The sequence below is a fragment of the Drosophila yakuba genome, chromosome X, assembly GCF_016746365.2.
Source record: "Drosophila yakuba strain Tai18E2 chromosome X, Prin_Dyak_Tai18E2_2.1, whole genome shotgun sequence".
NCBI classification, from domain to species: domain Eukaryota; kingdom Metazoa; phylum Arthropoda; class Insecta; order Diptera; family Drosophilidae; genus Drosophila; species Drosophila yakuba.
In genome coordinates this window covers 13,840,916-13,860,696 of record NC_052526.2, presented here as the reverse complement: position 1 = coordinate 13,860,696, position 19,781 = coordinate 13,840,916, and the positions used below count along the sequence as shown (strand labels likewise).

Here is a 19,781-nt window from a genome sequence, read left to right as displayed (position 1 = left end):
GTTTATGCAGCAGTTGGCATATGGAAAGCCCATATATTTTTCCTGTTTTCTTTGGATCTTTTCTCTCTGCCACTCGATATTCCGATCACCTTAGATGGTTTTTCTTTTACCCTTTTTTTTCCCTTTGCTTCTCGGCCGATTTAGTCATTTTTTTTGTTTGCTTTGCTGTTGGCATCAAATAACCAAATGAAAACATGGTCCTTGCTCCTTGGTCCTTCGTCCTTCGTCCTTCGTCACCAAGCAGCCAGCTTGCAATTTCGCAGCTGCACTCGTTTGGACATCGCTTGTTATCCATTGCCGTTTGCACTGGGTATTTTTTACTATATAAATTGGTTGTTTTGTTGCGGACGCAAACTTTGCAAATGACGAACAACTATTTACAACAACAACAAAAAAAAAGAAGAAAAAAAAATCATTTCGTTTGCATCAACAGCTAGGATAAAGTTTCGCAATTCATTATTACGAACAGATCAGAAAGTTGATAGTTTCATTTAATTTGCGCAACTAACCTTTTTCAGACTTTTTCACAGAGCGAATACAAACAAATTAGGTGTGCAAAAAAAAAGGTAAAAGTAATATATTTCTCTCAGCTGATATATATTATATATTATTAAGTGTTTGAAGCTTAAGTAATGTACGATTTTATGTCATTTTATTTATGTAAATACCAAGCTGAAACGGCTTATATATATTACATGTTATTAAGTGTTTGAAGCTTAAGATATATATGATTTTTTGTCATATTATTTATGTGCGGTTCAAGCTGAAACGGCTCAAATTGCTGGGTATTGCCGGCATCGATCATACTCTATACTCTACTTTTTTTTCTTTTTTTTTTGGTTTATCAATTCTGTGGCTTTGCAGCTTCGCTTTTGGGCCGTTTTTGCAGCTTTGCGCCACGCGTTGGTGGTTTTTTGCCAACTGCCTGGCAGTGTGTGTGGCCACACATGTAACCACCCCCCTTTCATATCACCCGCCCCCCCTCACAAGCCCCTCAGTGGACCACTGTGCGGTGCGTGGTCAGCTTTATTAGGTTCCAGTTGCATGGCCAACTTTGGGCTATTCCCGCTGTTTTGCGTGTGCCTTTTAATTTATTTATCAGAGGCCGCAGTCGCAGCCGCAGTTTTGGACCTTACCCCTCCACATTTTTTTTTTTTGCTGGTTTCGGTTTTGGTTTTGGTTTTCCCTCTTTTTTTTTTCTCATAGCATAGCGTCATTTGGCCAAAAACGTGGCCGTGGCAATTTGGCGGCTTTGTTATTTATGCAACAGCCTGCGGCCGTTTACATTCACGTGCGTTTTGGCCACCTTCTAACATATGCAGCTCCCAGTTTTCCGTTTACCCATTTTTCCCGTTTTCCCGCCTTTCCCCGTTTTCCCCGCTTTCCCGCTTGCCCACTTCCTTTTCCATATTGGATGCCAAATGTCGCCTTTGGGGGCCATCCATATGCCACGCGAAATGCACACAAAAATGCTAACAAAATTAACGACTGTTTTATGTCGTTGTTCACTCTTTATGCTCCAAGTTAAGCTTGTAAAACTTGTCAGCTGCTTGAAAGTGACCAAACTTAAAGGCTTACCGGCACTTGGCAGCAAAACAGTGATGGTGAGCCACCTGTTAAACAAGAGCAGCCTCCTTCGTAGATAATATGGCCAAACTTAAGGCCTTGGCCAAGTATAGTTTCACTTTGCTTTTGACTAGTTTGACAGTTGGCCATTTAACTTGGCTTCGAGATGTTGGGCAAACAAAGAGTGCGATTCTGACATTGGCATTAATTCACTGCCATTTATCGCACAGCCTTTTATTCGCCAGCAAAAAAAAAGTAAGTAAGTTAACTAAACAGTTAAGTTAACTCCCCGGAAACTTTAGCGATTCATTGGTGCTGGACATCCCTGTGGATTATCGACTTGAGGCTCTCATTACTCAATGTGTCAGTTGGCCAACAGCCTCCCTCTGTGCATGTATAGGTGGCACTTTAACACACCTTTCCCAGGATCGTTGGTCATCATCATCATCATCATCATCATCATCACTGGGGAGTCGTCATCGAAAGTTGGCGCAAAGTGGTGGCCATCAATAAGCTTTATAATAAACTAAACGTGCGCTCATTTGTACAAGACAATGTGCGAATTTGACGCAATTCGCTAAAGGGCAAAATCATAAAATATATATATATTTTAATAACAAAATTGTCAATATTAACCTGACATTTTTTGAAAGAACAAACTGCAGTTTCTTTGTTTCCACTTGGTGTAAAGCGCTTCACAAATGTGTACCAAAAGCTATTATCACCCAGGAGTTTTTGTGCTCGCCGAAGTGAAAGGCAGTCTATTAAAATGCCAATATACATGTGTGTGTGTATGTATATATGTGTGTGTGTGTAGGCAGTCCATCCAATAAATCCTCAATAATTTATATTGAGCCACCGCCGCATTTCTGAGGGTTTCGCCCACGGAATGGAATGTATGTGGCTTTCCTCAGCGAAAGTGAAATTTGCTCAAATATTTGTCTCAATCAAAGAGGAGGCGCGACCATATCACAATCTCTTACAGAAGTCGACCCAAGGATACTCATTATTCAGCTAGCGAGCAAGTAGGCAACGCATTTTGTGAATGGCCAAATTTTCGCATTTTTTGTGAGGAGTAACATCATCAAAAATTGCAAAAACTGTGAAAAAAATATAATTTGTTTTTTGAAAACACAGTTTGATAGGAAATTTAATTACGAGCTCAACGAGGTATGACATTCCATATTCGAACTAATATTTCGAATGTTCTGATCAAAATACTGATATTTATAGTCGCAAATCACAGAAAATCGATTTTCAGCAAAAAATCATCATCAAAAATTGGAAGAAAAGTGAAAAAAATATTTTTTTCTTTTTGAAAACACAGTTCGATAGGAAATTTAATTTCGAGCTCAACGAGGTATGCCATTCCATATTCGAACTAATATTTCGAATGTTCTGATCAAAATACTGATATTTATAGTCACAAAAACACAGAAAATCGATTTTTGGCAAAAATCCAAAATCGTCAAAAATTGGAGGAAAAAAATATAATTTTTTTTTGAAAACAGTTCGATTGTAAATTTAATTAAGAACTCAACATATATATCTTCGAAAGCTGACCGGGGATAATGGATAATGGATACTGTCGCTTTGACGATTGCGAAGTGCTCGTAAGCAGTTATTGCCTAAGCCAAAGTCCATCTTTATTATGAGCCAATGTCCTGGACAACATGGCAATCGAAGTGGACAGCTGAGGGCGCCGATAATGATAAGTGATAAGAGTAACAGGAGCAGGAGCAGGAGCAGCAAAAACAACAAGAACAGCAAACCGACTTTCATCCGCAAAAGGAATCCAATAAAGTGTTAAGTGGGGCAACCAAAAAGGGTGGGGGAGGGGGGGGTGGTACTCGTGGAGAAAGTCCGGGGAAAGCACGAACATTTCATTCCCCAGATGCTTTTGCGTCACTTGAGCGGCAATTTGAATGAGCGAATGGGAATCGGAATGTGAATGGAAGGGGGGAAGGGTAAGGGGAAGGGGAAGGGAAATGCTGGAAATGCGACAAATAAGAGGGAGGGAAGGGAAGGGGAGGAGAGGGGGATGGTTAAAGCCCAGCTAAATCGTCCTCGGGCCAAACCAATTGACGATTTGTGCATATAACATTATTATAATGACATCATCCCAGAGCGCCTTTGGCAGCCCAACGTCCGAATGCAAAAACTACACTGCCCAAAAAAGCTTTCAACTGCCAAGTGCAAGGTGGTCAATAAAATATTGTAAATGAATATGTACATATATGGTATGAATAATATGGAACGCAATATACATTCAATTCAAGTAGCGTTTAGAATTTAAAGAAGACAGTAAGAGAGTAAATGATTTTTTTGAGACAAACGCACAAGTGCAGCACACTTTATTGCAGTGTAGTGATGGGCAGCACTTTGGCATGTTCGATGGGCGGGTGGATTTGCGAGAATCCACAGTGACTGGTGGGTGGCAAGAAATTGGACATGCCTTCAAGTGCCGTTCGCATCGCAACCCATCGCATCGCATCGCATCGCATCCAGTAAATAATAAGAAAATTCCTGTGCGCCTTGGCATTTCCGCAACGCCAACATCCTCATCGTTGCCGTCATCTCATCTCAACTCAACTCATCTCATCAGTCCGGAGACACAAAACTATGTGGCACAGTCCCAAGGAGTCGCCGCAGTTTAGCCCCTCTTCTCCCCCCTTAAAAAAAGGGGAAAAAAAGAAAACGGAATGAGTGGTGCGTCAAAATGGCATTTCAAGTTCAAGCGAATTGGAAAAATCGAAAAAGTTTTCGATTGGTTAAGGTTCGAAGCAGACAACACACAACGCAGTCGAGCAAATGCAATAAACTTCAAGTTTATTAAATTTTATCACACTTATATGTACTATATATATATATATATGTACGAGTATGTGTACGCCGGGAATCAAATTGCCAAAAGATCGAACAGAAAGTGTAAATTCCAATGGCGGCGCACAATCAGTGCCAAATCAAATCAACTCGGCCAGTTTCACTAACTGAATCTACAATGAACTCCAGCACCAACTCAATACAGTCAGAAAGTGAAAGTGAAAGTGAAAGTAATACAAATTGAGTTACTTAGGTGAATATGGATATTTGTAGCAGTATAATGCGACTATTATGGCCAAACTCCTGGGGAATCCCAATGAGCTGTGGCTCAAGGCTGCCGACTTTAACGTAGAAAGAAGTTCTTGTAATTGCTGCTACTTTTTAAATATGTTAAATATATTAAACGAGCCAATTGTGAGTGGAAACCATTTTCTACGGAATTTTCGAAACTCGATTGCCTCGCAAAAAATTGCGAAATGGCAAATGCTGGGAACGTGTAACTACGAAACCGATTTGTTTCGTATTACCAAACTTTCACCGGAAAAAGAAAGCTGGGGGGCTGTTGGGGTTTTCCAGTTCCGCTTCGTTGGGGTCCTTGCGGTTGGGCCAATGTATCTGTATCTGTAGCAGTAGTTGTATCTGTAGCTGTATCTGTAGTTGTAGCTGTATCTGAAGTTGTACCTGTAGCTATATCTGTATATGTATCTGTAGCTATAGCTGTATCTGTAACAGTATCTGTATCCGTATCTGTATCTGTATTTGTATCTGTAGCAGTAGCCGTATCTGTATCTGCATCTGTATCTGTGTTCGCTTGCGTGTCCGTGCGCCTTGTAAAAGTGAAGTGAGACATATGTACAGTAACAAATCAATTTTAGTGGCAAACACAGACGCGGGTTTAAGGTGCGGCAAAAGGGGAAGGTGGAAAGTGGAAAGTGGAAATTGGGTGGCCAATTGGGGGATCACCCCCCCATTGCTGACTGGTGGCCAAACTCGTTTTTGGGGGCATATTACTTCCGCCGAACTTGATTGAACTGCTATGCCACGGACTGCGAGCGAGCTGAAAGCGAAATTCATCAGCGCACCTAACTGCCCGAAGTCCCATGCCCGCCTTCCCCTTCACTACCCTTCACTACCCTCCACTCCCTACCCATGTCAAAAGTACCCCCAACCCCCCCGCACAGCCCCCCTTGTGCCGTGTAAAAAAACCACGGACCCCTGTCACTTTTGATTGTAATCGAGTGTTTTTATTGTCGCTCTCGCTCTCGCACTGCGCCACTGCCTTCTGTGTCTTCATCTAGGTACACTGCAAGAAATAACTGGCTAACTCGCTGTTTGGAGTGTTCCGTTTTGATTGAGTTTCCCATCGAAAATCTTGATATATTTGACATTCAATCTAATTTATACATATTTTCCACAATTATTGTTATTTTTGATCTTCAATCTAATTTATATTTTCCACAATTATTGTTATATTTGACATTCAATCTAATTTATATTTTACACAATTATTGTTATATTTCATCTTCAATCTAATTTATATTTTCCACAATTATCCTTATATTTCATCTTCCATCTAATTTATATTTTACACAATTATTGTTATATTTGATCTTCAATCTAATTTATATTTTACACAATTATTATTATATTTGATCTTCCATCTAATTTATACTTTACACAATTATTGTTATATTTAATCTTCAATCTAATTTATATTTTCCACAATTATTGTTATATTTAAACTTTAATCTAATTTATATTTTCCACTATTATTGTTATATTTCATCTTCCATCTAATTTATATTTTCCACAATTATTGTTATATTTGATCTTCAATCTAATTTATATTTTCCACTATTATTGTTATATTTTATCTTCCATCTAATTTATATTTTCCACAATTATTTTCTGTAGCACAATTATCATATTTTTCCTTTAGTAAGAAATCGTTGGCATTTTATAGACTAAATATGTGAATATGCATATTTATGCAATGAAATATATATTTTATAAATGATTTCGTTTTTTTTTTCAATATTTTTGATGTATTTGCGCCATGGCGAACGGTTTGATATACTTTACGAACTGCCCTGCGAAGCCACATTCACATCCGCATCCAGAGTCCTGGCCATGGTCCTCATCCTCATCCTCCTTCCCGTCCTCGTCCTCGTCCTCATCCTCATCCTCCTTCCCGTCCTCATCCACATCCGCATCCTCGTCCTCATCGTCCTCGTCGTCCTCGATCTCGGCGTATGTTTGCCAATTGGATTTGACATTTTATTGGGTTTTCCTTCGCTCTCGTTACTGCCGCTCCACTGGATGCACGATTGCTGTTCTTGTTTTTGCTGTTGATATTGTTGCCGTAATTGATGTGCCTGATGTGCTGCCGTTTCGACCAAGTCGCTGCCAACATAAATCCACGCTCTCCCCTATGTAACCCCCGCACCTCATGGATGCCCTGACATCGCCAGTTACTCAGTTACTCAGTTGAGTTGAGCTCCTCTGAGTATCTGAGTTCCTGAGGGTTACGGAGGACATGGGTTTATGGACTGGACAGTGGATAAATTGAAGTCGCGTGGCTCGCTTTTATTTGGGTAATTAGTACAAGGCAACTTGATTATCGCGCCATCTCCACGGATTTTGCCCAGCAGCTCAGTTGCTCAGTTGCTCAGCTACCCAGTTGCTCAGTTGCCCAGTTGCTCAGTTGGCCAAGAATTGGTAACCAAAGCAGTGTAGCCGACTTAATAGCCGGCTATAACTCCGCCTGTCGCTGGTTGGTGGAATGTCCGCAAGGACTTCAACTGGCTAACAGGTCGGATAACACTTGACAGCATCAATTCCCGCGGGAAATTCCCAACTCGCAGCTGGGACCTTCAATCTCTGTAGTGCCCTAATTAATAAATTGAACCGGGGGTCCTTGCACAGCATGTTTGTATCTAACGCATTCATTTGGCTGGCAATTTGAAGCTTAATTATAGCAATTCATAAACAAGCGCAGCTTAGAAATGCAATCAAAGTAAAGGATAATATTTATTACAAGTTTATCAAGCACTACATATTTGGAACATTACTTTCTTTCGATCGTGCCACATCCGAACCAAGGCGCAAATGGCTGGCGCAGGGCCAGCATGCGATTGCGATCCATTCTGTAGATGTGATCCTGGATCAGCTGGTCGGTGTGGCTGCGGATCTGGCTGCGATCCTCGACCACCTGGCGCAGCTGATCCAGGGCGCGTGGACCATCGACACCGGGCAGTGTCTCCCTCTTGGCCAGCAGACTCATCTCGGCGGTGCCCATGTCGGCCATGGCCTCGGCCATCAGATCAATGTCGCTGTCAACTTTGAAGCACGAGAGGTACTTCTTTTGCATGTCCTCCGGTTTCGATGCCAGCTTCGATAGAAGAGTGTCAGTGGCTTCGATGGCCTCATCCTTGATGGCCCTCACAACGCATCCCTTCTCGCTGGCCTCCTGGTAGCTCTCCAAGGAGTAAGCACCTCGCGGAGGCGTCTGCTGCTCCGTTTCCATTACCATGAAGCCCTGGGTAACGGGAATGAAGCCCCCATTGGGCTCGACCACCTTAAGTGATCCCCCCTCTGCCCCCTCTGACTGAGCCTTCTGCTCGCCCTGCCGTTGAAGTTCCTTGGCCAAATGATGAGCACCCACGACGAGGGAGATCTTGCCCACGAACAGCGGTGGTGTGATGGCATTGTTGTGCTGCGGCTGTGGTCGGTTGAAACCACCAATGTGCTTCACGAACCACAACTTCGGCAGACTGGCCGGCTTGAAGACGCAGCCGGCATCGAATCCCTTGGGCAAGAAACGTCTGGGCAGAAAGATGGGACGATTGACGCCCTCACAGATGGGGAAGATATCGCTGGGCAGCTCGAATTTGGGGCACTCCTCATCGCCCATGGTGGCGAATGCCACGGCGGGTACGTGCGGATGGTTGACGGTGGACAGCAGGGCCACCGTCGGGTTGCGTTGCTGCAGCATGAGCATGTGGACATTGGACAGATCCGGGGTGTAAATGTTGTACTGCACCGGGAGAGGAGGAAATGGATAGGGCGACGGTGGAGTCGGTGGTGCCGGCAAGTTGTATGCTATCGACAAGGAGCAATCATTGCTATGCATCAGTTCCTTGGACTGTTCGCCTTTTGATGGATGATTGCCGGGTTGGCAAGACCCATAGACCAGTGCGTCCTGGCCGGCCGCATTATCGACCACGGTGTCCAGGAAACTCTCGATGCCCGATGGCAGCTGGACATACAGGCTGCGCAGACCGACAAACAGCGGCGGCGTTTGACCCTTGTGACCCGAGGCCATCAGGTCGATGGGATAGGAACGCCGTGGAAGAACACCAGGGCCAAATACCCCGCCGGCTTCGAAGCCCATGGGCAACATGACCGTGGGCATGAAGACGATCTTGTCCAGCGGTGCCTCGCCCGGGAACAGGGAAGCGGGCACCTCGAAGCAGGGCGTCTGGAAGCCCTCGAAGTATTCGGCTGCCTGCTTGTCGTGCTCATGGACATCGGTATAGAGCCGGGCCACCACAATGCGATTGGGGTAGAACATCTTCGGCAAGACCAGGTTGAACAGATAGGGCAAATACGTGGTCTTCTTCAGCTTCACCGCCTGCTTTTCATCGCGATGCACCGCCTGCACTTGCAGCATTTTGCGTTGACGACTATCAGTTGAATTTAAACAAATTTTCAATATTTAGGTTCGCTCAGGAACGTATTCTCTATTCAATGGTTAATAATGAAATGTTCACTGTTCACTATGTGACAGTTGGGTTTGAAGTGTAGGATTTTACAAAAGCAGGGAAGATCAAGAAAATATTTCAATGAGTTTACAATCTGCATCACTTCTTGCAGGATTATCGGACACAAAGCTGCACGAGATCTACCTGGACGACAAGGAGATCAAGCTGAGCTGGATGGTGGACTGGTACAAGCAGGAGGTGCTCTTCCACTTGCAGAACGCCTTCAACGAGCAGCACCGCTGGTTCTATCTGGGCTTCTCCAAACGCGGCAGCTTGGCGGATGCGGACATTTGCTTCTTTGAGAATCAGAATGGCTTCTTCAATGCGGTCACCGATACGTACACCAGTCCCGATGGACGCTGGGTGAGGCGGGATTACCAGCAGGACTGCGAGGTCTTCAAAATGGATGAGTTCACGCTGGCCTTTAGGCGCAAGTTTGACACCTGCGATCCCTTGGATCTGCGACTTCATGTGAGTTGCATACGTTGGGCGATCGGAAATGCGGCATAGTTATGTTTGCCCTTTTGCAGGAGGGCACCATGTATGTGGTGTGGGCACGTGGTGAAACGGAACTGGCCCTGGAGGATCACCAGTTCGCCCTGCCCAATGTGACGGCTCCGCACGAGGCGGGCGTTAAGATGCTGCAGTTGCTCCGCGCCGACAAGATACTGATACCCGAAACGTAAGTGGTGGTTGTGCTAACAGATGTGTGGAATGTATTGCCTAACCGCTTGACCCGCCAGCGAGCTGGATCACATGGAGATTACGCTGCAGGAGGCGCCGATACCCAGCCAGGAGACCACCTACTGGTGTCACGTTCAGCGACTGGAGGGCAATCTACGGCGTCGCCATCACATCGTCCAATTTGAGCCGCTCATCCGAACGCCGGGCATTGTGCACCACATGGAGGTGTTCCACTGCGAGGCCGGCGAGCACGATGAGATTCCCCTGTACAATGGCGACTGCGAACAGATGCCGCCGCGGGCCAAGGTCTGCTCCAAGGTGATGGTCCTGTGGGCCATGGGCGCCGGCACCTTCACCTATCCTCCGGAAGCTGGTCTGCCCATCGGTGGACCCGGCTTCAATCCCTACGTTCGCCTGGAGGTTCATTTCAATAATCCGGAGAAGCAGTCTGGTGAGTGCTGGTGGTGGGTCGCGATGGAAGTGGGTGCTCCAAAGAGGATTTGGTTAAGTGATGGGCTGCATTGCTTTTGTTTGAGAGAAAGATGATTGGATTATACATTTCTATGGCGAAATGCAACAAATTTAAACAATGTTTTAAGCAGCTTTAGTTTACTAACCATTTAAATAGTAAAAAAAATTTATATTTTGATGAGCCACAAAAATGTCATGCTTACATGCCGCTCAACTAGTCGTATACGCAATATTGGCGCAAATATTAATCATACGCCCCATTGTCCGCCTGGCCATTCGCATTTCAGGCTTGGTGGACAACTCCGGCTTCCGCATCAAGATGTCGAAGACACTGCGTCAGTATGACGCCGCCGTCATGGAACTGGGCTTGGAGTACACCGACAAGATGGCCATTCCGCCCGGCCAAACGGCATTCCCGCTAAGCGGCTACTGTGTGGCGGATTGCACACGAGCCGCTCTGCCGGCGACGGGCATCATCATCTTTGGCTCCCAGCTGCATACCCATCTACGTGGCGTCCGCGTCCTCACCCGTCACTTTCGCGGCGAGCAGGAGCTGCGCGAGGTGAATCGCGATGACTTCTACTCGAATCACTTCCAGGAGATGCGCACCTTGCACTACAAGCCACGTGTCCTGCCCGTAAGATGATCCTTCTGGATAACTAGTTGATAGTTTTCATTGTAGTAAGAACCTTGAAGTATCTGCAAACTATCATTGCTTTTTGTGTAGGGTGACGCTCTGGTGACCACTTGCTACTACAACACCAAGGATGACAAGACCGCCGCCCTCGGCGGTTTCTCCATCAGCGACGAGATGTGCGTCAACTACATCCACTACTATCCGGCCACCAAGCTGGAGGTCTGCAAGAGTTCCGTTTCCGAGGAGACGCTCGAGAACTACTTCATTTACATGAAGCGGTGAGCTTCACCTAGATCTATTATCTGAAAATAACTAATAACTAATAGTAGATAGAATTTTGCATCTGTTGTTACCCGTATTTTTTGTAGCTTGTTTAAATTGCGATTGATCGCAACGAAAACCCTTTGATTTGCAACAGTGCTGCAGGCAGAAATGCCTGACTTGCTCTCACTCCCTGTTTTGGCTTATCCTTTTTATCCTTTTTATACATTTTTGTTTTTTTTTTTTTTGCTGCCCTGCCTTTATTCAACAATTATAACGCCCATGCACATTCATGGCATTCTATCCATCCGTCCCGCGGGCATTTTGCGGCGTTAATGGAAGAAATATTTTTTAATCTACGCAGCGAAAGCGACGACAGGCGACGTCACAATGCCGCCAGTGGCGGGTATCCAACTCAAGGGGGGCTCAAGGGTAACGCACAAGGGGAGGGGGAGGGGGAAGGAGAAGGAGAAGGGCATTGTGGGTTTTCATTAAGGGGGCTCTTCCGCTCGGCTCCTTCTGCATCAAAGGCAAACTTTTCGGCATTCCCTTTCGACGAGGCTCGATTCCTTCGGCGCATTCATAACGGCGAAATGCTCTTTGTTCGCCTCCTGTGGCCACGCCCCCTGACCCAGCCACCGCCCTTTGCAACAAAAAACCCCCCAAAAAAAGGTGTTCGCTAATTGCCAACTTTAAGCAGTTGAGCATCGGTTGATGGCAAAGTTTACATTAGATTAGGGCCACCGCATCGCGGAAACTTGGAATGCGGCATGCGGCGTGGAGCATTGTGTTCAGCCATATCCGCATCCACATCCGCATCCACATCCGCATAGAAATCCGCATCCACATCCAGGTGGGAGTTGGAAATGGAAATTGCCGGCGAAAGTTGAAGTTATAGCTGCGGTTATACTTTGGCGCTCATTAGTTGTTTAGCCTAAACTCAAGTGAGCACATTCTGTTCCAAAAGTCAATTTAAAGCTAAAATTAAAATTAAATTATGTACTTATTTAATTCGTTGCCTTAGCTTGTTTGAATCCGATTTTGAAGGCAATCAATTGGGTTTCAATTAGATTATTTATTTATAAAATATATGCATTCTTTATTTTATATGCATTCAACTTTTATTTGTTGTTAAAAACTTAACCAACTAGTTATATATGTGATGAGAAGAAGAAGTTTCAGCAAAGTTAGGAACTGTTAAGCATACACTCTTAAGATGAACTTAATAAGATAGACCTCATATATAAGTACTACATATCCTAACTAATTACATAAACAATACATATCCTAACTAATTGCATAAGTAATACAAATCCTAACTAATTACATCATGTGCATTTTGTGTGCATTTTGCTTGCAGCACGGAGCATCAGCACGGCGTGCATCTGAATGGAGCCAGGTCGTCCAATTACCGGAGCATCGAGTGGAGCCAGCCGCGGATCGATCAGCTGTACACCATGTACATGCAGGAGCCGCTGAGCATGCAGTGCAACAGGTCCGATGGCACTCGCTTCGAGGGGCGCTCCAGCTGGGAGGGCGTGGCTGCGACGCCAGTCCAAATCCGCATACCCATTCACCGCAAACTGTGCCCCAACTACAATCCGCTGTGGCTGAAGCCATTGGAGAAGGGCGAGTGCGATTTGCTGGGGGAGTGCATCTATTAGGCGCCGCACGTTAGGCATTAGGCGAATGGGGGCGTGGCATAGCACACACACACACACACACACACACACACACACACAGACACAGATGCACACATACAGCACATGCACCGTACATACAGCACATTATGGATAATACAAGGATTTCGATTGCAACAGTCGCCTATCCAAAAGCTGAATGGGCAGGAAACATCTTCTATTTTGAAGGTTCAACTCATGAAAACTCTTCAATTCTTTAAGCACTTTTTTTTGCAGAAATAGCTCAAAAATAGCTGAAAAATAGCTCAAAAATAGCTTACAAATAGCTAAAAAATAGCTGAAAAATAGCTGAAAAATAGCTGTATAATAAACTTAACTTAATTTTAAAATTTTATTCCCATTTGTTTAGTTCATTAAGTAAAATTGCTTTAATTTGTTAAAAAGCGAACTAAATGTAACTAATTAGCGAAATGTTTTCTGTTGGCTTTACTTTGAAGTTGGCAACAGAAATCAGAGGTAACACTGTAACGTGTATAACCCTGAAAGCTCTTTACGCCTTATGGAAGTTCGACTGTAGTCGCTTTGTATTTACCCTTTCATGGTCATTAGCATTATCATTGCCCCTTTTTTCTGTAAGCTTCTCTGTGTGTGTTTGTGGGTGTGTGGGTGTGGGTGTGTGTGTGTGTGCGCGTTTGTAAGGGCAGGAGGGCAAAACAAATGTTTTCACTCTTTAAATAACTAATGCATTTACCAATCCCATGCCCATGCTGTACACCCTTTTACATTCACTTTTGAATCACTTTTGCTCTCGCCTTTGACTTTGTTTGTGCCCTTTGCCCGTGTTGTTTTTTGGCCAGCCTTTGAAATTTGCCGACTGACAGCGCCGCCAGGCTAAAACGTTTAATACAAAACAGCTTACAAAGCATGGCCCACAGACAAACACACACACACACACATATATATATACGCACAGAAACACACACACACAAGCGCACTGAACTTGGCTGAGACGAAAATGTAGCATACTTCGCAGCGCCAGCTGAAAAATTAAATGGCCAACTGACTGAATGAAGGAACGGAAGGGAACGGAACGGAACGGAACGGAACGGAACGTACTTAAACGGACAAACTGGCCGGAAAGAAAGAAACAAGATGGCCAAGAAACTCTCACTGTTTATACAATATAAATGAGCAAACTTTTGATGCAACCCGACGTTGCCAAGTCTAATTACCAAGAAGCTCGAGGAAAAACGGAAAAAATCTGAACAAAAAACTAAAGGAAATAAATTGGTATGGGATCTTATTGGAAATGTGGAAAGTTGACAGAGGGGGTTGTGAGGGGTGGGGATCATGGGACATGGTAGATGGGCTACCAGCAGCCAGGAGCTTACCACATGCACCCATGTGTTTCCTTTACAAAAGGATTCCCCTTTAAATCCAACTCTATCAGTCCTTCAATCATTTCTTACTTTTCACTACACAAATGCACCCACACACACATACACACATAAATTCACACACGCATCACACACACGCACATACATTTGAGTAAACATGTAATGGATACGTTTAAGTGTAGCCAACATACATATATGTAAGATGTGATAATTGTTCTATGGCTATAAATGAAATATATATACACATGAATATATAAACTATGTAGATGAAATATTTATAAAAAAAACAAAAACCAAGCGAAAGCGAAAACCAAAAAAAAAAGTAAAATGTATAATTATCTAATAAAAACTGACCACCATACCAGAAACATGTCACTTTTTTTTATTATTTACATCGAGTAAATGGGGCAAGTCAAATGCAAATTGTTGGGATGCATTACACCAATATTTATTTAACACTTAGTACTTAAGTACTTAATGAAACGCTAAATATTTATCAATTAATTATCACTGACGGATATAGTAATTCGCATGAATTGCATGTTCAAATCGAGTCTCCATTTTATTATATTTTTTTTTTACCTGATAGAATGGCGGAAATCCGAGAGTGTTTGATATTATTCGAGGACTTAATCCACGACACAGAATGGACGCTCGTTTCTCATTGTCCTTATTGGGCACTTTTGATCCTTCAACGCGCCAACTGACAAGCGGCAATTTTAATTGATTTTTCAGTTTTATGCACAATTTTTGTGTGACCAGCGCAAAAAGGCAAAAAAGGGGCAAGGACGTGGCGATGGGAAGCTATGAGCGTATTAAAAACGCTGCAATCCAATTAAAAGTTTTTAACGAAACAACAAATATTTTAATATTCATTGGCGCCCATCGTCGTCCATACCCACACACACACACCACCAAAATAATATTGCGTGGCGGGGAAAGGGGGAGCGCAACTACATTACAGAAACCAAATAACTGCACCGAAAACAAATCATGTGAATTGCGATCAATTAAAATGTTCTGTCGCAGTTTTTCATTTCTCACATTTCTACTATACAATTTTGTATATTTTGTCAAATCTATTTGCGCGATTTATATTGGCAGTCGAACAACAACAAGAGCTTCCATTCCATTAGCATTATTTCATCAGACATGAAAGCCTTCAAGCAAATGACAGACACACCCACACACACACACACACACACACACACACACACACACACTGACACACACACACACGTACGCACCACGCTTTTCCACGCGCTGCCAGCGGAAAATCTAGCGAAAATAAGAGGAAAAGTCAAACAGAATGAGCGATAAGAATGAACATCGAAGGAAGTGCGAAGAAATGGCACAATCGAATATGCATGCAGTTGTATTTTCTTAAAATATTATAATAAATTATTATTAAAATATTTAAAGAAAATTGGTAATTTTGCACACTTTACTTTATGCGCATATTTTGTAGTCTTCATACTTTCAGACTTTTAGGACCGCAAAAGTAATACACATTTTGCATAATGCTCCTGGTAGCTCAGCGACTTTTGGGGGCCAGCAACTTTTGCGGGGGGTGTTGGGGTGTGGGGGGGGGGGGGGGGGGGGGGGCAGTCAGCGGCAGATTCCCGATTCGTGACCGAGAAAAGTCAAGTGGTCGCAGCATACACGACATACACGACATACGCGGCATACACAACGTATGCGTAACGCAACCGAACGTAATGGCATACGTGAAGGCATCGCGCTCCGCATCTTCTGCGTGTGACTATGTGTGTGTGTGCGTGTGTGTGTGCGTGTGTGTGTGCGTGTGTGTGTGCGTAATCGCTTTTTTCGGTCTGTTGTCATTGCATTTTCACGCTCGCACACACACAAACACGAGCACACACACACACAGAGCACACAGGAGCAGAACATTTAATCAAGCCAACCTTCATCGTGACCGCCTTGTTCCGCTTAGTGGTAGTACAGTGAAGCACGGACACAAGCACTGCAAATTAAACAAATATTAATTAAACAAGCACTGCAAATTAAACGAATATTAATTAAACAAATATTAATTAAACAAATATTAATTAAACAAATATTAATTAAACAAATATTAATTAAACAAATATTAATTAAACAAATATTAATTAAACAAATATTAATTAAACAAATATTAATTAAACAAATATTAATTAAACAAATATTAATTAAACAAATATTAATTAAACAAATATTAATTAAACAAATATTAATTAAACAAATATTAATTAAACAAATATTAATTAAACAAATATTAATTAAACAAATATTAATTAAACAAATATTAATTAAACAAATATTAATTAAACAAATATTAATTAAACAAATATTAATTAAACAAATATTAATTAAACAAATATTAATTAAACAAATATTAATTAAACAAATATTAATTAAACAAATATTAATTAAACAAATGTTAATTAAACAAATATTAATTCAACAAATATTAATTAAACAAATATTAATTAAACAAATAATAATTAAGCATAATAATTCAACAAAGTAAGTAACTAATTTAATGATTAATTATATACTCAACTCACTTCAGCTCTTGAGTTTGCTTTCTAGTTCGCTGGTTCACAGGTAACTTGAAGTGAGGTTTTGAGAGGTTGCACTGTGTGGGTTGAGGCAACGCTTGAGGTATCCGCTGGGGCACTGGGGCTGAGGCGTAGATCCGGATTTTGGGGCCCGTGCAGCATCCTTACTGCCATCGGCATTTCCATACCCATACCTATAGCCATACCCATTTCCATACCCATTCCCATTGGCAGTTCCAGCCGCAGACACATTCTGCTAAAACATTTATCTGCGGCCCAATCGGTGGCGTGTGTGAACGAACGAGTTTCTCTGGAATGGCGGGCGAGGCTGTGGGACCAAATTTAATGTCACAAACTTTTGATGTGTTCTAATTTATATACAAACAGGCAGATAGACAGATAGACAGATAGACAGTTCGCTGATACCCTTTCAATGGGTATTGTGCTGTAAGCCAAGCCAGATGCTGCACTGCAAACGTTGTAATTTATACCAAGCTTGTAAATTGAAAATTGCTATAAATGCGTTTGCAACCGGAAAATATTAATATATGAGCACAAAACTCACTTGAGTTGCTTATATCATAAGCAACATAAATAATGGCACATATGTACATACATAAGTAATTGTCTAATTTCGAGGCATTTGAAGGTATATAAGTATCGGCAAAGCCCGAAAGTCTTCGCAATTAGCCACCTTCGTGCCCCGGAATCGTTAAAGTAAATTTGTTTTCACGCTTGATGGCGAATTGTGCGACCTTCTTGATCTTTGCACACACACACACACCCTCCCCCGCCCCGTTTTTTAGTCAGATTTTCACATACACCGCCCACTCCCCCCCCAAAAAAAAGCGAGCGTGTTCTTGTTAATATTTCATATGTCATCGCAAGGAGCCGCAGCAACGCCACTTTGGCACTCTTTTATTTTACATTTTTTTACATTTTCTTTATGTTTTTCTTTACTTCTTTCTTTATTTTTTTCTTTATTTCTTTCTTTATTTTTTTTTTTATTTTTTTTCTTTATTTTTTTCTTTATTTCTTTCTTTATTTTTTTCTTTATTTTTTTTCTTTATTTTTTTCTTTATTTCTTTCTTTATTTTTTTCTTTATTTTTTTCTTTATTTCTTTCTTTATTTTTTTCTTTATTTCTTTCTTTATTTTTTTTTTTTCCTTTGTCAGCCGTCATCCGCAGGATGTGCACATTCCACACGCCCACATTTTTGGCATTTTCCTGTAAGCGCCCACAACTCTTAAATCGCTTGCGTTAAAAAATTTGATTATGTGACATTTTCGTTCAGCTTTTGTGGAAACATAAAACGCATATAAGCGCAAAAAAAAAAGAAAAGAAAAAAAAAAAGGGCAAATTAAATTTGTACACAGATTCACTTTGTTTCATTTATTTCATTTACTTCTTTTGTTTTTTATTTTGTATTTCGTGTTTCGCTTTCGTGGTGGCTGATGTTGTTTGCTGCTGTTGTTGTTGTCATTGCAGGACGAACAGGCAAAGGACCTCCGCACAGATCCTGTGGTAATTTCATTCCCTTTTATGACGGCTTTTCCGCATTTTCGGCATCAAGATGGGAATGAAGTCAGTTATGGCAAATTGATCAACTTGCAGACACCCAGTGTGTCACCCATTTCACCTATTTAATGTAGTTAGCTAACACAGTTGTAGTTTAAAAATTATATGTAAATTTGCATTTGGAAAGTAGGAGGAAACTGTGAAGTTTAAACATACATTACTTTCCAATTTGAAAGTTACACTTATTGCGCGTATGTTTTGGAACTTTTTTCCATTTAACCCGTGAACTGTGATGATTTACTTAACAGACGACTGCGATTTACCTCAATAAATATATTCATCAATTGTTACTACTATTTTCAATACTACTATTAGCATTTGAGATCATTTCTGGTCAATGCTGGGTACTTATATTGTGTGTTTTTTGGCATTCGACTAAAATCAGCTAAAATCGGCTAAAATCAGCTAGAATGAGCTTAAATCGTATTAAATCGGCTTAAATGCTGGGGCGGCAAGGGGCGTGGCAGCGGTATGAGTCTTTGGAGACCAATTGCGCATTGGGAGCGCTTTTTGTTTCATTTTTTTTTTTTTTTTTGGTTGTTTGCCGCTTTGTTTTATGCATAATTTATGGAAAACAACCAAGCACAAATTGGCATTAATCAGTATGCTTTATTGACTCACCCGTGGCGAGTCCTGCCCCGCACTGGTGGCAGGACTTTTGCCAGGATAAGCCCTCGAGTTCGCAGCCATTGGTGGAATGTCAAGTCGAGATAAAACGCCACTCATGGCCGCTGACATTTCTGGTGTTTCTAGCGTGCTCTCCGCTCTGCACCGCATCGACCCAACATTCCTATTACTTAATCAAGAAATTCCTTTTGCCTTTCTCCTTCCTCCTCTTCCTCTTCCTTTTGCCATTGACTTTGCTTTTTAGCCCAATCCGCCCAGCGTTAATGGCCTTTGTGGCCTTTGCCACTCGCAGGCAGAAGGGCATCTTCAATTGCATTCTTATTCGAAATGTATAGTGCATGTGCATCGTTTGTAAGTGAACATACATACATACATACATGATACATACTATACATCAGCTGTACATCAGCTGTACATCCGCCAAAATCATATGTTACAGAATGATGAAAAGTGCTGAACTGTAGGGTATTCCAGATTCGATGCTGAGTTTATACCGTTGGCCCGTCCGTCCGTCCGTCCTTCTTTTGTTTTGTTGATAATGAAAGTGACTTGACATTCCGCTCCCTTGTGGGCGTCCAGTTGTATTCGCTGGTCCGGTGACCTCCACCTCCACCCCCCATCCACTTTTGGGTCACCAGCAGGAATTCGCAATAAACGTGGCCACTGGATGTGCCACTGGATGTGGCAAAGCTCGTTTGGCTGCCACTAGGCGGAGGTATATTAACGCCTGGAACAGCTGGAAGTTTAATCGAAGCTCTACTTTCAAATTCGAA

General features: G+C 42.4%; 2 protein-coding genes across 4 annotated transcripts in view; one reads left to right on the top strand and one right to left on the bottom strand.

The window, feature by feature from the left end:
* The window catches only part of LOC6525367 (tyramine beta-hydroxylase), a 32,273-nt gene extending 17,663 nt beyond the window's left edge, over positions 1–14,610 (top strand). For all 3 annotated transcript variants that reach the window (XM_015190783.3, XM_015190784.3, XM_015190782.3), the window contains exons 3-8: positions 9,265–9,623; positions 9,683–9,834; positions 9,896–10,287; positions 10,595–10,944; positions 11,035–11,222; positions 12,566–14,610. In XM_015190783.3, coding sequence (XP_015046269.2) covers positions 9,265–9,623; positions 9,683–9,834; positions 9,896–10,287; positions 10,595–10,944; positions 11,035–11,222; positions 12,566–12,869 — 1,745 coding nt within the window. In that variant the 3' untranslated portion in view covers positions 12,870–14,610. The remainder of the gene's footprint in view (positions 1–9,264; positions 9,624–9,682; positions 9,835–9,895; positions 10,288–10,594; positions 10,945–11,034; positions 11,223–12,565) is intronic.
* LOC6525368 (DM7 family protein GE17491) lies at positions 7,396–9,165 on the bottom strand. The gene has a single exon (XM_002101168.3). It carries the CDS (start codon positions 9,059–9,061, stop codon positions 7,457–7,459), a length of 1,605 nt encoding a protein of 534 aa, XP_002101204.1. The 5' UTR covers positions 9,062–9,165; the 3' UTR covers positions 7,396–7,456.
* Positions 14,611–19,781: the final 5,171 nt, after the last annotated feature.